Genomic DNA, 17,934 nt, shown 5'->3' with positions numbered 1-17,934 from the left:
ACAAAATAAGAAAGGTCTCAATTCCCAGCTGAGTCCAGCCTTCCACGTGCCCCATCAAGGCAACAGAAATGGGATTGAAGCCATCACAGACGTTCCAACTCCAGCTACCATCTGCCTGCAGCCAGATGAATGACTCCAAACAGGACCAGCAGAACTGTCCATCTAAGACTCATCTACCCAAAGAATTATGAGGAATAAATTATTATTTTATTAAGACACTTGAGTTTTACAATGATTTGTTTGTTTTGTTTGTTTGTTTTTACACAGCAACAGATAACCAAAAGACTTGCCTTCAAGAAGCTAACTCTATCATGGGGAGGAAGTAAACAACGAACCATGGAGAGTAAGTGCTATGATAGAGGGATATACACCATGCTATGTGAGCACAGAGGAGGCTCATCTAAATTAGATGGTAAGGGTGTGTAATGGGTGGGGAAGAGAAGTGCCTGGGGAAGTTTTCTAGAGCAGGTGATACAGGCTAAGTTTTAAGTGAGTTCAAGATACTGCATGTAGTAGCTAGGTATAAACAAACCAGCATTAAGGATACAAGTTGGGGAGTGGTAAGATATATAAGTAGGGACATAAATAAGGACTAGGTAACTGAGAACCTTTCATACTAAAGAGTTTAAAATTTATCCTAAAAACTACATAGAACTATGAAGAATTTTAAGTAGGGAAATGACTATATCAGATCTGTATGTTAGGCCTGTAGCATACAAAGATTTCTATGATCGCAGTGTAACAAAATTAGAAGGGAGGTAGACTGGAGAAAAAGAAAATTTGGTACCCTATATCAGTAATCCAGGAGAACTGACGAGAATCTGAAGTAAGACAGTGGCAGAGTGAATGAAGAAGGAATGATCAAATATAAAGAATATACAGGACTTGGGAAAAATAGATGTGGTGGTGAGGGCTAAGAGAGAGAATGGCTCTGGGTTATCTGACTGACGCACTGGAGTAGACAGTGGTGCCACCTATGGAGAAATGGTAGAAGCAAGGGGCATGGGATTCACATACAGGCAGAAAATTTAGACCCAGACAAAAATAACAGGAAGAAAGGATGGATACATCTGCTGATAGTTAGGAAACTGAGGGCAGTTTTATATGTATCAATGAAAAGGCAAGATCATGTGCATGGATTAAAGTGAGAAATGATGGCAACAAGAAGTTTATAAAGAGAGGTAAAAGTCTGTGGGAGACTCAAGCATGGGACTTGCCCTTATGAAGCTCATTACCACAAAGGAGAGTCTAAACTTGTATGTAATGGTGCCTAAGAGTCTCCCCCTGAGTACCTCTTTGTTGCTCACATGTGGCCCTCTCTCTCTCTAACTGAGCCATCTCAACAGGTGAACTCGCTGCCCTCCCCACTACGTGGGACCCGACTCCCAGGGGTGTAAATCTCCCTGGCAACGCAGAGTATGACTCCCGGGGATGAATGTGGACCCGGCATCGTGGGACTGAGAGTGTCTTCTTGACCAAAAGGGGGATGCAAAATGAGACGAAATAGTTTCAGTGGCTGAGAGATTCCAAATGGAGTCGAGAGGTCACTCTGGTGGACATTCTTATGCACTATATAGATAACACCTCTTAGGCTTTAATGTATTGGAATAGCTAGAAGTAAATACCTGAAACTACCAAACTCCAACCCAGCAGTCTGGACTCCTGAAGGCAATTATATAATAATGTAGGATTACAGGGGGTGACAGTGTGATTGTGAAGACCTTGTGGATCACACCCCCTTTAGCTAGTGTATGGATGAATGGAGGAATGGGGATAAAAACTAAAGGACAAATGGGGTGGGATGGGGGATGATTTGGGTGTTCTTTTTTCACTTTTATTTTTTATTCTTGTTCTGGTTCTTTCTGATGTAAGGAAAATGTTCAGAGATAGATTGGGGTGATGAACACATAACTATGTTATCATACTGTGGACAGTGGATTGTATATCATGGATGATTGCATGGTGTGTGAATGTATTTCAATAAAACTGAATTTAATAAAAAAAAAAAAAAAGTCTGTGGGAGAGGGAGCCCAGAGGATCCAGGTGACTTTTGAAGTCATAAATTTATTCTGGCCCCCAGGACACACATTTGTATGATTTTTCTCTAGCAGCACTCAGTAGCCCAGGTATAAGAATGGAGAGATCAGATGACTGAGTTGACTGAGGAATGAGGTAATGCTGAAAAATGAAAGGAACAAAACATCAAGAAAACTGATGATAATGGTAAGAGTAATTTGAGTAATGAACCATGGGTCTAGACTAGTTAAGCAAAGAAATTGTTCTGACAGACTGGCGGAAAGAAGAGTGAGTTCACCCAATAAGGTAGAGTAATTGGTAATGAGACAGATAGATGGAAGCATTGAAGGCTGTGGTCAGAATATGGGATATTACAATAGTCTGGTTCACTGCTTCACACCTAAGAAATACTAATTTTTGCTGATTGCTAGGCAATCAAAGCACACCAGTAAACACAATAGCAAATGTGTTTCTAAAATGAATAACGTACCCTGTCAATTTCAATATAGCCTAGACACGTATCACATCCAAAGTAGTGATTCCAACAATAACTCCTTTGATCAGCTACTTACCGATCACTCCATCCTGTGAGTTTATCAGGCAGTCTCAGAGCATTAAAAAAGTAAGAATCCTGCTTGATACTGCAGTTTTTCTACTTTTTAAAAAAAATTATTCATAACAGAAAACATACGTTATGTTTGTTTTTTTTAATTAGAGAAGTTGTAAGTTTATAGAAAAATCATATAGAAAATACACCCTATTATTAACACCTTGCATTAGTGTGGTACATTTGTTACAATTCATGAAAGAACATTTTTGTGATTGTACTATTAACTACAGTCATCATTTACATAGGGTTCACTGTGTGTGTACTGATCTAGTGTAGTTAAAACAGGAAATTTAATGTTGTATATATGTTACTAATAAAAATTAAAAAAAGAAAACACATGACTGTCCCAGGCTACTTTGATGATACTATAAATCAATTGATGATGACATGTAAAGCACAAGTTCACCTTCTTTTATTCAGGAAAAGCCCTACTTGCTGCTGTTCCCAATGAGTCACTGATAAAAGCAGGGCACTTAAAAAGAGACTTGGCCCTAGAAGGGTACTAACATGGAAACCTCACCTTTCTAGAGAGTGTAATAATCTTTCTAATGCCAGCAATAACCCTGAAGGATGCAAGCTGGGAACCAGAAAGTTCCCCCACAAATACAAGACAACTTCCATGCCAAAGTAGCCCAGTATCTAGGGGAAAAAAATAAAATACATGACTAAATTGGATATTTGATCTTTGTCAATTCAGTCTTCTTTAAAAACTGTAATTACATTGAAATACATAGTGACTACCTCCAAACAGTATATAGCACTAAGCAGATTTCAAGTAAATTTATATAATATAATATATAATGTCAATGTGAAACAAAAAAAGGGACAGCAGCATTACTATCTCCACTTAGGGGATCTAATGAAACTAAGGATTTAAATCCCTTAACAGATTAAGGGATTTAAGGTAAAAGAGAAATTCTCTTAATTTCCAGTTGAGTGAGTCAACAAATATTTACCAAGTCATTACCAGATATATAGCAGTGGGCTAAATGTTGTGAGAGAATACAAAAGAATAAAAAATTTAAAAAGTGTGTGTGTGTGTGTGTGTAGTCTAGTCTAGTCTATATCCTCAAGAGGCTTACTATATAAATGGCCAGTCAAAACATACAAAAGGTGGGAAAAAATGAAGAATATAGTACAATACTGAAATAAGTGCCAAATGGGTACAAGAGCCGTATAGGTGTTCTGGGAAGTGAGAAATCAGTTCAGGAAGAAATGGCTAAGGAAGATTTCATAAATGAGGTAAAATACAAGTTGAAACTTGTAAGATGACTAAGCTGGATAAGACATCTTATAAAAAAGCCGCATTGCAGCCGCTGTGGAAAACAGTTTGGTGGTTCCTCAGAAAGTTAAGTATAGAATTACCATATGACCTGGCAATCCTACTTGTAGGTATATACCCAAAAGATTTAAAGCAGGAACTCAATCAGATATTTGCACACCAATGTTCACAGCAGCCTTATTTACAACTGCCAAAAGATGGAAGCCCAAATGTCCATCAATCGATGAATGGATAAGTAAAATGTGGTATATACGTAAGATGGAATATTATTCAGCCATAAAAAGGAATGCAGTTCTGATACATGCTACAACATGGATGAGCCTTTAAGACATTATGTTGAGTGAAATAAGCTAGACACAAAAGGCTAAATATTGTATAATCTCACTGATATGAAATAATTAGAATATGCAAACTCATAGAGTTAGAATCTAAAATACAGGTTACCAGGGGCTAGGGAGGGGGTAGGGATGGGAGTTAACACTTAAATTGCAGTGTTTCTATTTGGGTTGATTGTAAAGTTTTGGTAATGGATCCTGATGATGGTAGCAAACACTGTGAATGTAATTAACAGCACTGAATTATATATTTGAATGTGTTTTAAAGGGGGAAATTTTAAGTTGTATATATATTACTAGAATAAAAATTTTAAACAAACATAGGACTGTACAACACAGTGAACCCTATATTAAGCTATGGACTATGCTCTTTCATGAATTGTAACAAATATATCACACTAATGCAAGGTGTTAAGAATAGGGTGGTATATGGGAAGTCTGTATTTTCTGCATGATTTTTCTATAAACCTACAACTTACCTACTAATAAAAATAATAAAAATTAAAAAGGGTTTAAAAAAAAAAAAAAAAAAGCCTCATTATTCCCCCAATTTTCCACACCAAAACTATGGGAGTTATCCCTAGCTCTTCCCTGTCCACCCACACCTACCAGTCCTATCTCTAACATCTTACAAATGTGTTCACTTCTCTCCATTCCCACTGACAGTACTTTAGTTCTGGCCACTATTATTCTAACTTAGGTTCCTAACTGGTGCTACACAAATCCATTCCCAAATGCCAGAATGACCAATTTAAAATGCAAATCTCATCCTGATCTCTCCTCCCTGAAAATCCTTCAGTATCTCTCACTATCAAGGAAAACAAAAAACAAACAAAAAAACACTCCTTAATGCACTGGATGAAGGCTTCTCTGATCTGGCTCTGACCACCTCACTAGCTTCAGCCCTCTCCATCTCATATCTCAGCTGCTATTCTCTCTCACCTGCCTGGAATACCTTTTCTTTCATTCTTTGCCTGGTTAATTCCTCCCTACCACCACTGCCTTCCTTAACCCACAACTTTCTTTTTTTTTAAGTTTCAAGTCAACAGAAAAGTTAAGAGAATATTACTATGAACATATGCCTTTCATCTAGGTTCATCAGTTAACACTTTTTGCCACAGTTACTTTAGCTCTCTCTGTGAGCAATCTGAAAGTTACAGACAACACGACACTCTACCCTTTGTACTTCAGTAGCTCTTAAGTACAAGAACATTCTTCTATACAGTCATACAATACCATAATAATGCCCAAAATATTTAACACTGATAAAACATTAACTAATATATAGTCCATTTTCAAATTTTCCCAATTATTCCAAAATGCCCTTTAAAGTTTATTTATTTTCTGTTGTTTGTTTTTTTAAAATCCAGAATCAAATCAAGGATCAGGCATTGCACTTGGTAGTCAGGTTTCCCCTTATCTGTTTTTTTTTCCCCCTTATCTTTTAAGATTCAATTCTGGAATCATATACTCTGGAGAACTTCCCTGACTCCCCCTCCCCAGGCTGGGTTACATGCTTCTTCTATGTGCTTTCATACCACCATTATTATGGTATTATGATGTTACTTTGTAATTTTCTGTTTATTTACCTTTATCCCCTATTAAACAGAAAGTTCTTTTAGAACTTTTTATTCTCCATAAAAAGCCATAGTGTTTGGCTTATACCAGATATTCAATAAATGCTGACTGAATGAATGAATGAAAGAGCTATGAACAGGAAATATGAAAATCTCTGGGCCCACAGTTCCTATGGATGATGGAATGCTAAGTAAACTCTAGCACTGCTAGAACAAAATATGCACAGAAGATGTTTTCCCTCACTTCTCGAAACATAAACCCCACATTTAACAGAAAGAATGAGAGAAAGCATCATTCTGGTACTCACGACATAAATAAGGAAACCCAACTGGATCTTCAAGACCACAAGTGGCAATTTTCTAGCAAATTTGCCAGTATCAATCACCACCTGTAGCTACTTAATCAGACAGAAAAGAAGACAGAGATATACAAAGAAAGTAAAGAGCGCATATCAAAAGGAAATCTCTGACAGGGCCCTGAACAAAGTTAGACTCATTCTCCCAACTTCCATTCCTTAAGACATCTGGTGCTAAGCTGCTACGAGTACACGTCTTATGTTTTATCTTCCCTGCATAGACCACGAAGACGATGGCAGAGGTCATGTTGTTGTGTGGTGGTACTGGCTTTAACCACTAACAATGCTTGGCACAGTGTTCTGTACCTAGTATGCTTTTCTTAATTGCTGGCATATGGATCATCACGGGTGAATGACCCCACATCTTTTAATTATTCAGTATCACTCAATTCTTAACAGAACAACGGCCTGGTCTTGAGGCACTCTCCCAAACAGTCTTTCTCTTCTTGCGCTTTCCCGGTTATTACCTTTCAGACTTGAAAAATGATTCAGCAAATCAGTTCGCTACTTTTCATTTAGCTCTCTCTCACATAGACAAAAGCTGAGATTTTCTTGATAAATATAGGTTTTAATAGAAGCTAAATAAAATCATTCACAGTTATTTTGATTTTCAAACAGCTCATTATAAGAAAACTGGAAAAATGGGAGAATTTTCCCAAATTCTATATCTGTCTTGCTCTGCTGCAATACTCAAAAGACAAAAATCCACTAAATAGTTCTTTCACAAATAGCTTACAATGTTACTGTTTGAAATTTGCTTTTGGTGCTAAATAACACAAATATAATCATTCAAAGTATTCTCACAGCCTGAACTTTAAAAAATTACTTTATACAGCAAGCATAATAGGTATTAGAAGCATACCAAAATCTTGATCATTCTTGGAATCCAACAATTAGCTGCTGTAACGTCAAGATACTAATGAATCTCTGAAACTTTTGTCTATTAAGTCTAAACTAGGGTGCTGAAAAAAGCTAGTCATTGGAAGATTTTTATTTGTGCATTTGATTTTCAAAAGAAAAGATCTGCTGCTAGAAACACAAATGGGACTGGGCCTTTAAAAACATATATACACACAAGGTTTGATTCTTAACAGCATCATTTACCTTCTGCCCTTCTCACAAAGTTTCTCAATTTCAGCTTTCAGATCCTGCTCCTTCTGCAAAAACTCTTTCTTTTCCTTCTCTATCTTCTTCTTTGTTTCTTCTCGCTTAATTGTCACATCCTGGATAGCCTTTAATATCTCCTGAGTCCCACACAATTAGAGCCACACACAAATAGAGAAGGAAATGAGTTAGTTCTTTTAATCTGAAGGTTACTTTCAACTATACAAATTCACATATTGATTGGAGTAAATTCAAATTGAATTGAAGGAATTTGGTTTATGAGTAACTCTAAAAGGCAGTGTTATTCAAACCTAAGAGAGAAAGTTGCAGCAAAGACAATTTCAACTCAACAGGGGAAAGAATTTCTAGCAATCTCAACTGTTCAAAATGAAATATACTGCCTCGTGAAGCAACAAGCTCTCTATTACTGGTGTTCAAACAAAGGCTGGATGAACACCTGTCAGGAAGGCTGAGGAAGGCATTCTTAGACTGGGTAGGAGTTTGTTAACACAACCAAATTTGGTCTTGTTTTGAAAGGTGTTCTACTATATTACGTGTGGGTTTTTTCCTTCTTTAATACTTAAAATATATATACTTGTAATATATACTAGTAACAAACATGTCAAACAATAAAAAGTTTTAACTTTAACAGTTACACCTTAATGCAAACCAATTCCACCTATAAGGTAATCAAGTGCTAACTGTTTTATATTATGCTTTCATTTCTTTCTCCATTTTCAACACAAACACATGTATACTTAAGTATGTATTTCTCTGCTTTTTTTTAATGAGGTCATTTTATATATATTGTTCTGCATCCTGTTTTTTTTTCACTTGACATGAATAATTTCCACATCAATAAATACAGATCTAATTCAAAATTAGCTGCCTAATATTAAATAACATGGATATATCCAATTTATTCAACCATTCTGTTAGTCTATTAGGTAGATTTCATTTTTTTTCTAACTACAAACAATACTGCAATAAACATCCTTATGTGCCTACGCTTTCATACAAGAGCTTTTATAAGTCTGTATAATGGACACCTAATAATGATATTGCTAGGCCGAAGTATATAAATGTATATTTAAGATTTTAACTGACAATTCCTAATAACTGTCTAAAAAGGTCATAAAATTCACATTTCTACCAATAATATCTGAAAGAGTTCATTTCTTTCATTTCTCCTCCTTCACAACTTTTTTCCTTTTTGCCAAGGGAGTGGGAGTGGGGTGGAATAATTTCTTTTTCTAACTCCCATTCTTTACTGTTTTTACTGTCTGTATCTCCCAACTAGAGTAAGTGTTTTGAAGGCACAGATTATGTTTTATCCACCACTAAATCTCCAGAGCCTAGAACAATGCTTATCATATACCAGGCCTCAAAAAATATTCGCTGAATGAATACCAGTGAACTTTTTTTCCATATATTATCTATTTGCTTTTCCTCTTCTGTGAATTACTCTTTATAACTATAGCAGGCAAAGTTATGACCCCCCCAAAGGTATCCACGCCTTAATAGCCAGAATCTGTGAATATGTTACCTTACATATCAAAAAGGAGTTTGCAGATAATCCTGGATTATCCAGGTGGGCCCAATGTAATCACATGGGTCCTTAAAGTGGAGAACACTTTCAGGCATGGTCAGAAGATTGTGACTAGAAAAGAAGAGTCAACAACGTTGCTGGCTTTCAAGACGAGGAAGGGAGCCACAAGTTAAGGAACACAGGTGGCCCCTATAAATTGGAAAAGGCAAGGAAACAGATTCTCCCCTAGAGCCTCCAGAAAGGAATGCAGCCCTGCTGACATCTTGATTTTTGCCCAGTGACCCCCATGTTGGACTTGAGACCTACAGAACTGTAAGCTGATACATTTGCATTATTTTGAGTCACTAAATTCATGGGGTAATTTGTCACAACAGCAATAGGAAACTAATGCAATAAGCTTCCCTGGGTTTTTCTTAGACTGTCTGCCTTTCCCATCAATTTACAGGAATCTCAGAATGTTATAGATATTAAGCCTTTTGTCAGATGTGCTACAAATATGTTCTCTTGGTTCAACATCAATCTTTCAACTTTTTAAATACCATTTGCCATACCAAAAAAATTTAATTATACATAATTAAAATGATTACTCTTTTTCTTAACAGTTTCTGGGTTTTCGCCTTGCTAACAGTGATCTCTTGAGACCTGAGGTTTTATAAATGTTCCCCTACATTTTCTTCTAATCAAAAAAAATTTTTTTCTAGCTTTTATATATAGCTTTCTAATCTATCTAGGATTCTATTTTTTAATATAATGTGATTTAGGAGTCTAATCAAATGTTTTTCCAGGTAAAGAGCCAATTATGTCCAAAAAATACATTAAATAAATAATCCTTTCCTCTCCAAACTAAAACAGGAATAAGAGTTTGGACAAGATGCCCTCAAAGGCTCTTTTTATCTTTGAAATCCTTTGATAACCATTAAAAAGAATAAATACTTCTTTTCTATTTCTACTAATTCAGAAACAAAATTAAAAGTTTGATTAGGGATCGCTGCTTTACTTATTGACAACTTTAATATGAGCAGAATACCTGGTGATTCTTCATTTCTTCTTCTCTCCTTTGTTGAAGCTGCTTTAATTGCACTTGAAGCTGATTCTCCACTTGCCTTTGCTTGTCCAGGACCTCCTGGTAGCGCTCCTTCAACAAGGTCCTTTCTGTCATCATTTTATCCTATTGGTAACAAGAGTAGAAAAGTTTATTTCCCAATTTAATCTCAAGAAACATTCATCAAGGGCCTGTACAAGGCACTGTACAAAGCTCTAGAGCTGCCCTGTCTAACACAGTAGCCACTAGCAACATGAGGCTATGTAAATTTAAATTAAAATAAAACTAAAAGCCCAGCTCCTTAGTAGCCCTAGTCACATTTCAAGTGCTCAAAACCACATGTGACTGGTGGCTGCCATATTGGAAAGTATAGATATAGAACATTTCCATCATTGCAGAAAGTTCAATGGTACGACACTGCTCTAAGGCAGGAGTCAACAACTCTGCCCTATAGGCCAAATCCAACCCAGTGCCTGTTTTTGCAAATAAAGTTGTATCGGAACACACTAAACATACCTATTGGTTTACAAGTTGCCTATTCACACAACAATGGCAGAGTGGAGTAGTTGCAAGAGAGCCACAGACCTGCAAAGCCTAAAATATTTATTCTCTGACTCATCACAGAAAGTTTGCCAACTCTTGCTCTACAAAGGAGGCATTTTATCATCCATTAGAGAGAGAAGGAAAGCATGGACAAAAACAAAGAGCAAGATCACCTACTCAAAATGCATCCAGGAACAGGATTCCTTACTGGTCATTAGCTCTAAAAACTGACGGATCTACTAAAGAGTTATGTGGAACCTGGTATTCAGATTAAGAAACTCAGCACCTCTCATAAAAAAGGGATTAGAAGTAATGCTTCCAAAGACCACAGTTCAGCTCTGCCTCCCCCATATGAGTAAATCAAGAAAAGCAATAGTTACTTTTCAAAGGGGACACTAAAACTTAACCAAAGATGAATTTAAAACACACTTGCTATAAAGTAGTCCATGAAAATTTAAAATGAGAGCATTAAACTGAGTTTATTCATTAAAAGATAACTGTTTTCAGAAACAAGAAAAGATAACAAAAAGAAAGGTAACAAGCTGAAGTCACAGTGGCTGCGAGATCCCAAATAGTCAAGAGGCTATCCTGGAGGTTTCTCTTATGCAAACTCCAGCTAGACATCACAAATGGTCACAGTATGCCATGCCCTTACCAAAAGTAGTCCCTAAACACCTAGGACCCTACATGAGATTCTATAAAAGATTCACTCACTAAGTTTTACCTTTCAGAAACTTAAATCCACCAGTGAGTGTTCCTATACCAGACAAGTCCTAAAACACAGAGACAACAGCCTCTTTAAGATCAACAATCAGATGTAGCCCCCTTCCCCATACTGTTGACACCCCCTTTCAATATAAGTAAGTTAGGTTGTTCACTGCCTAGACAACCCTGAAGATGGAGAAAGAGATTAAGTGAGAGGAAGGGACAGTAACAAACAGGATAAGCTTTAACAAAGGTCTATGAATACTAAAACTTTACAATATATTTTTTGGATGCTGGGGTGCTGGAATGGCTGGAAGGGAGGTAAATGACATAGTGAAACTGTCACCTATAGCATCCTTTGAAAGTTGCTCTACAGCTGCTCATTGAATTGTGCCTTGAAGGTCTTCACCTTTCTATATATATCTTGTATTGTATCATAGGGAAGGGACTGAGACTGTGGAACTGTAACCCATAACAATTTTTGAAATTACCTATGTAACTGCTTGTTGAGCTGTACATGGAGAGATGACACTTTTCTGTATGTATGCTATATTTTACAATAATGGAAATGGTTGAAGTTGTGGAACTGTGACCCATGAATTCTTTGAAATTTGCTTTCTAACTTCTTATGAAATCGTACTGATTTATATATACTGTTATGTATATATATATATATTAAAGTTCACAAAAAAATTAAAAATTAAAAAAAGATAACTGATTTCAAAGCAAAGATTTCAGAAATAAACTGTAAGAAATTCATCACATTATAATAAAAAATAGGCTCTGAGGATGGGACTTTAGCTTTGGGACAAGCTAGTCCTTAGTCCTTGAGCTGAAATGTGCCCAAGGCTCCCCCAAACAGATTCCTCAGCATTACATCTTTACAGGGATTCTGAGCCTCGGGTCTAAATATGGGCCTCAGGGGATCTTTGAACTCTTTGAAATTGTTATGTGTGTTTCTATATTTTTTTGAGGCAAGAAATCAACATATTCAAAAGATTCTGAAGGAAGGTCTTAACCCAAGAAAAGTTAAAGAGGTTAAGAGCCAATAGATGAAACCAGTAGATGAGAGAATTTTTTTAATGCAGCTTTTTCTCTTTACTTCCTTATGGTACCTTCTCTGACTATGATGCAGCTTCAGAACACAGGAAAAAACAGAATCACAGAAAGAAGTCTTTAGGTTCATACTGTTATTAACATACGAAAGGATAAATAAAGGCATACAGTAAATTACTTTATTTGCTTCATCTCAGATTAGTAAGCTAAAGAGCTGCTTTGTTTCATCAGTGGCTAGTTGGTTCCTCAGGACCAGGAGTCACAATTTCAAATACAGGTAGTAGGAAAACTAGCATAAAAGCACGAAAAGGGTGGAAAATAAAAAAGGAGTCTCTTGTACTAAAACCAAGCTTAACACCTACCTAATTTCACTGTCTTTATTAAAGTGTGTGGGCCTCACCACAATCCAAATGAATATAATCAAATAAAATGCAACCCTGGGCCCGCTTTTGGTCCACTGGTTTGCCAGATTTCTACCCCTGCTTCAGAATGATAGTATAGCTTATTTAGGCCCTCTTAATTGGCCCCTTCAATTTCTCTATAGTCAGAAGAACCACAGCTGACAACGAGAAGGACAAAATAAGTACTCTACGTAAAGTACTTAGAGTATGCACTCAAGCACTCAACAAAAAATGACTTCCTCCCCCTTTCCTTTGAGGTTCTCTTCTACCTTAGTTTTCACACAGCCATCTCCATCAGGTCTCTCCCTACTCCACGGCCTTTCTACTCACCTGTATAAATAACCCTGTGTTGCTTACTCCCTATTTAAAAAAACTTCTATGGGCCTCACCTGGTTAATGTACTCTAATAACTTCTTTCCATTTACCCCTTAATCTCTTCAACTGGCACCAAATAGCTGCTTTCTTATCTGGTTGCTATAAGCAGCTTTTTTTTCTTTTCTTTTTATTTTTTAATTCTGTTATGGTAATATACAGAGAACATAAAAGTTGTCATTTTGGCCACTTTTAAGTGCACAATTCAGTGGCATTAACTTTATTTGCAATGTTTTGCTACCACTGCCACCAACATTTCCATTTTTCAATACCCCAAACTCTATACCAATTAAACAGTAATTCCCCATTCACTTTCCCCATACCCTGGTGACTTCTAATCTACTCTGTGTCCCTATGAATTTGCCTATTCTAGATATTTCATAAAAGTGAATCATACAACATTTGTCCTTTTGTGTCTGGCTCATCTCACTTAGTATGTTTTCAAGTTTCATCCATGTTGTAGCATGTTATCAGAACTTCATACCTTTTTATAGTGAGTAATATTCCATTGTAGACATACAGCATTTCGTTTACCAAGTCATCTGGGTTGTTTCTACCTTTTGACTATTGTGAATAATGCTCCTATGAACAATGGCATACAAGTATTGGTTTGAATTCCTGTTTTCAATTCTTTGGGGTATATACCTAGGGAGTGGAATGGCCAGGTCATATGGTATTTTATAGACCTCTTCCTCTTTACACTGCTCTCCACTCAATTAGAGACCTCTTGCTGATCCCAGGGTGCTTTTCACAGCATTATCCTTTCTCTTAAAAAATATACAGTTCAATATCCATACACTTAAGGAATGGAAGTTTTTTCCACAAAAGTTTTTTAAACACCTAGGAATAAAATGGGAAAGACACAACTAAATAATACATGAGAAAAAGACTTGATGGAGTTTATTTGACAAGACTGCCAAAATAAGTCAATGTAAGTTTAAAAGGCCCTAATAGAAGTAGTGTCTAAAATGAGAAAAAGAATGAGTCCCACTGGGCTACTATATTTGTGTCTCAGGATCAGATTGCAAAAGATACACTGATAAAACAGAACACCTTCACACGAAAATAACCAGGATGATGGAAAGACTGAAAAACATATGAGGATAAGAAGAATGCCACCAAAAACATGTGGGGATGCTTCAACTGGAAAAGTTAACACTTGAGGGGTAAGAGGAAGAGGCATTAAAACATACACACACAACAACAACAACCTTCAAATAGCTGTAGAACTAATAGAAAAAGAGGATTTAGATTTATTTTATATAGCTCAAGAGAAAACTGTAACAAGAGTTTATAGAGGTTCTGTCCTCATCTCAGAATTAAGTTATAACAATAAAAGCTATTTTAAAAATGCAGTTGACTGATTTGTTGAGTAGTAATCTTCTCAAATCTGAAGTGATCAAGTCAGGGATTTTACAAATCCTGCTTATTCCTGCTTCTCTTCCCACTAAGACAGTACGTATGACTCTAGATCTTGTGCTTTAATGGTTTCACATCTCAACAACAATTTAAATACCTACCAGATTCTTTTCAATATCTTGATCTGTGTTTATCTCTGAATCAGCTGTCTTAAAGTCAGTCTACAAAGGAAGAAACAATTATATTCAAAATTGTTGAAAAACAGAGGCAGAAATACTCTAGTACTTCCACCTAGAAATCTGCAACAAGTAACTGAGAAGGTAACTTTTTGCTCTTCTTTTCCCTTATCAGCTTCACAGCACGGGAAGAAACTTAGCTCTGACAAATGGACACTGACAACAACATTGTATTAATCATTTATCTCAGAAAATAACCAACCACTGACTGAGAGAGCCTCAAGTCCAAGACAAGAATTTTGCCTCCTATAACCAATTGTGCCCATACTTCCTCCTATGACAAAGCACACCAGTCACTAGAAGGCAGGATTTACTATACTTCATAAGATGTATCAGAGAATTAACAAGGATTCTCCTGCAAGGACAAAGATTGGAAATATGAATGTAATGACCTGTGCTCACCAATTACTCAATGAAAGAGATTATGTGTGGAGTCATAAAGCTCTTAGTTTCCTTAAGACTAGATACTCGCCACTGGCCTTATTTATTGAATACTAGAATGAAGTCATTTGAATAACACTGTATAAAATAGTTTGACGGCTGCGAGTAAAAAGAGACAGTATGGTTCTCCACCAAATATGAAGAAATGTCTCCTATTCTCAACAACAACAAAAACAAAAAAACAAAAACAAAAAAAACAAAAACAAAAACAATTTTATTTTAGAAGTAGAAACTTGATACTTGACCTGTACAGCAATGTTTTGAGAGAGCTTCAGGGAAGAGCTATCCTGATCATCATCCTGATCCACTCTGACTCCTTCAACCCCATTTGCTGGAGGCACTACGGGTCGGAAATCCAAGCCTGGGTCCCTGATACCTTCCTTTAGGATGGAGGCTTGTGGGACTGTCTCTTCAGAACAACTCCCGGAGACAAGCTGCTTTGTAGGGCACCCTGCCTTAAGAGACCGAGTGACTGGATGGAGGCTCTCCTGCAGGTGCGTATCCCCCTCCTCTCCTGCTGTGCTGGCCAAGTCCTTCAAGTCAGACTGAGACCCACTGCCAGAAAGACAAAGGGCCGTATCTATCAAGTTTTCTCCTAAAACTGCCCGGTGCGCTGCTGAAGTGTCACCTGCTGATGACCCAGGATTCTGCTCTGGGTGTTCCAAATGGACATTTCTGTTATTCTCCTTGGTTAGCGTTTGGCTACTTACACTTGACTGAGGCAAGTTCTTGTGCTTCTCGACAGGGTCTTTGGGGCTATCAAAAACATAAGATCGAAAGTTTCTCTCTTCACTCAATCTTTGAAAAGAACTTAAAGAGGATTAAATGTAATCATACTTTTAACGTAACCACTAGAAAAACAAAAGCAGACAACATAAACAGTCCAAATTACCCAAATGAAAAAGAACTTATTTTCTATCCAGTGACTTGTTTGTTTATTTTTATCCTACATGCAGGTAGTATAGTTTCGTGGTTAAGAACCTGGATTCTGGACACAGACTACAGTAAATGACCCAATATAAAAACGTCTCAAGATAGAAAAAAATTTAAAGATGTAGATTAAATAACCTAATGCTAATTAAAATATTTAATTTAGTTATACATATTTAATAAAAAATATTAACTTTGAAATACTGTTTTTATTCCACTCTGTTTCACAAAAATAATTTTCATTCAGACTCATCTTTAACCAGAGCCACTTTTTAGATTCTTCAAGTTTTCCAGAGCATAGCAGCTTCACTTCAAGTTGTCTGAAATACAGACAATTTTGAATCCAAAACTGACTGTCACAGTCATTAACATGCTGCTTTTTAAAGAGCTCTTCAAAAGACATCCAAAATTCACAACTCTGTAGAAGTCATAAAGTTCCTAATCTCCATTAGATACTGGTCACTGGCTTTATTTATTGAAAACCAGACATCCAACATTCACAATTGTTAAGGTCTTGCACCCAGGAATAACCACTAAATCCATGTTACATGTCTTTGCCTTTTTTTTTTTTTAAATTGACTCTGTTGAGCAAACTCCTTAAATAACTCCAAAAAACTAGCACTATCTAAGGCTTTGGGTAATGTATCATTCCTCAATAGTACTTGTTCAAAATAAAACAATTGAGAGAGCATCTCTTGATATAAAAATCTTCATAAATAATGCAAGCTGATTTTTTTTCTGGAAGTTATATTTGGGAGGGAGAGGATTTAATTTTAAATTCAGATATATACAGTTCCTGGGTTGAATCTACCATCTACCAACTGACACTGGGCAAGTTACTTCACTTTACTTGTAAAAGAGAAATAGTATTACCTGCCTAGTAGGATTGTCACGACAATTACATGATATAATGCATATAAAGTCCTTAGTAAACAATGTATGGCACATAGTAAATTCTCAAAAAACCTTTGCTGCTATTATTATTACTAGTAGTATGTGGGGGTTTAAATAAAATGAATAAAGGCAGGAAGATGTTGTTTTTGCTTGTTTATGGTTAGGCTTGCTTAACATTTTTCCCCACTACCCATTCTCTAACAAACATCTCTTCATTTAAACAAATATTTACTAAGTTCTCTGGAGGTAGACAAGCCTGGGTTCAAACTCTGACTCCCTTAAAGCCAGGTAACCTTGGGCAAGTTATTAACCTCTCTGTGTGTCAGTTTTTTCATCTGTAAAATGAGGATAATACTTCTACCTCCTGGGATTAATTGTGGGAATTAAATGTGTTAGTACACATCAAGCTGTTAGTATAATACTATATATATTATACTAGGTCCTAGGTAATCTAGAAAAGAGTTGAGGTTGAATATATGGTCAATTTAGTTCAAAATGGTACAAAATAATTTGCTAGCCACTGTAAGATGCAAGACTGAATCAATCATAATTCCTGCCCTCAAGAGTTTAGATGAGAGGCAAAATAAATGCATGAAGCAGTAAGCCATGTTAATAATATTTATATAGATAGAGACATATAACGTAGAATGCCATACATACATACAGGTATGATATGTAAGCACATATGTATCATGTAGTCCATGTGGGATAGAGTGGGGAAATATTTACACTTTTGGATGAGTTTGGCCCCCCTGCATTCTAATATATTTATTCAACAAACATTTAGCATGCCTACTGACTGTCAGACGCTATGCTAGATACTAGAAATACAAAGATAGATGAGACACAGTCCCTACTACTGCAGGGCCACTGGAGTCAAAAGGAGGAAAGTCCAGCTAGTTTCCATAAGAAGCCCACCTTGAAAGCCCTTTGCCCAAATGAATCTTCCCAGTCAAGAATCGACACATTACCTTAGACCATCTGGGAGACCTTCATCTGATTTGGAAGCACATAAACTAGGAGAGGATTCTGGAGGACTGGGAGCACTGGCCACACCACCAGCTACCTCAGGCGCCGCCATCACACTCTGTACATTCAGAAATAAATTACAGCCTACAAGTTTCAA

The 17,934-nt window shown here is 36.5% G+C and overlaps 1 protein-coding gene across 19 annotated transcripts in view; it reads right to left on the bottom strand.

The window, feature by feature from the left end:
- Positions 1-17,934, bottom strand: part of RNF214 (ring finger protein 214) — a 58,489-nt gene that overhangs the window by 38,487 nt on the left and 2,068 nt on the right. For 15 of the 19 annotated variants that reach the window (XR_005217579.1, XR_005217581.1, XR_005217576.1 and 12 more), the window contains exons 2-6: positions 17,780-17,895; positions 15,230-15,740; positions 14,469-14,528; positions 9,857-9,997; positions 7,281-7,420 (exon numbers count right to left, since the gene is read on the bottom strand). Coding sequence is in view for 10 of the 19 variants with exons in the window: in XM_037841573.1 (XP_037697501.1) it covers positions 7,281-7,420; positions 9,857-9,997; positions 14,469-14,528; positions 15,230-15,740; positions 17,780-17,889 (962 nt within the window). In the remaining 9 variants the exon portion in view is untranslated. Of the gene's footprint in view, positions 1-7,280; positions 7,421-9,856; positions 9,998-14,468; positions 14,529-15,229; positions 15,741-17,779; positions 17,922-17,934 lie in introns of all 19 variants that reach the window. The other 4 variants (XM_037841577.1, XM_037841575.1, XM_037841576.1 and 1 more) reach the window with 2 other exon arrangements.

The sequence above is a fragment of the Choloepus didactylus genome, chromosome 6 (genome assembly GCF_015220235.1).
Source record: "Choloepus didactylus isolate mChoDid1 chromosome 6, mChoDid1.pri, whole genome shotgun sequence".
NCBI lineage: Eukaryota > Metazoa > Chordata > Mammalia > Pilosa > Megalonychidae > Choloepus > Choloepus didactylus.
This window is presented reverse-complemented; position numbering and strand designations above follow the sequence as displayed.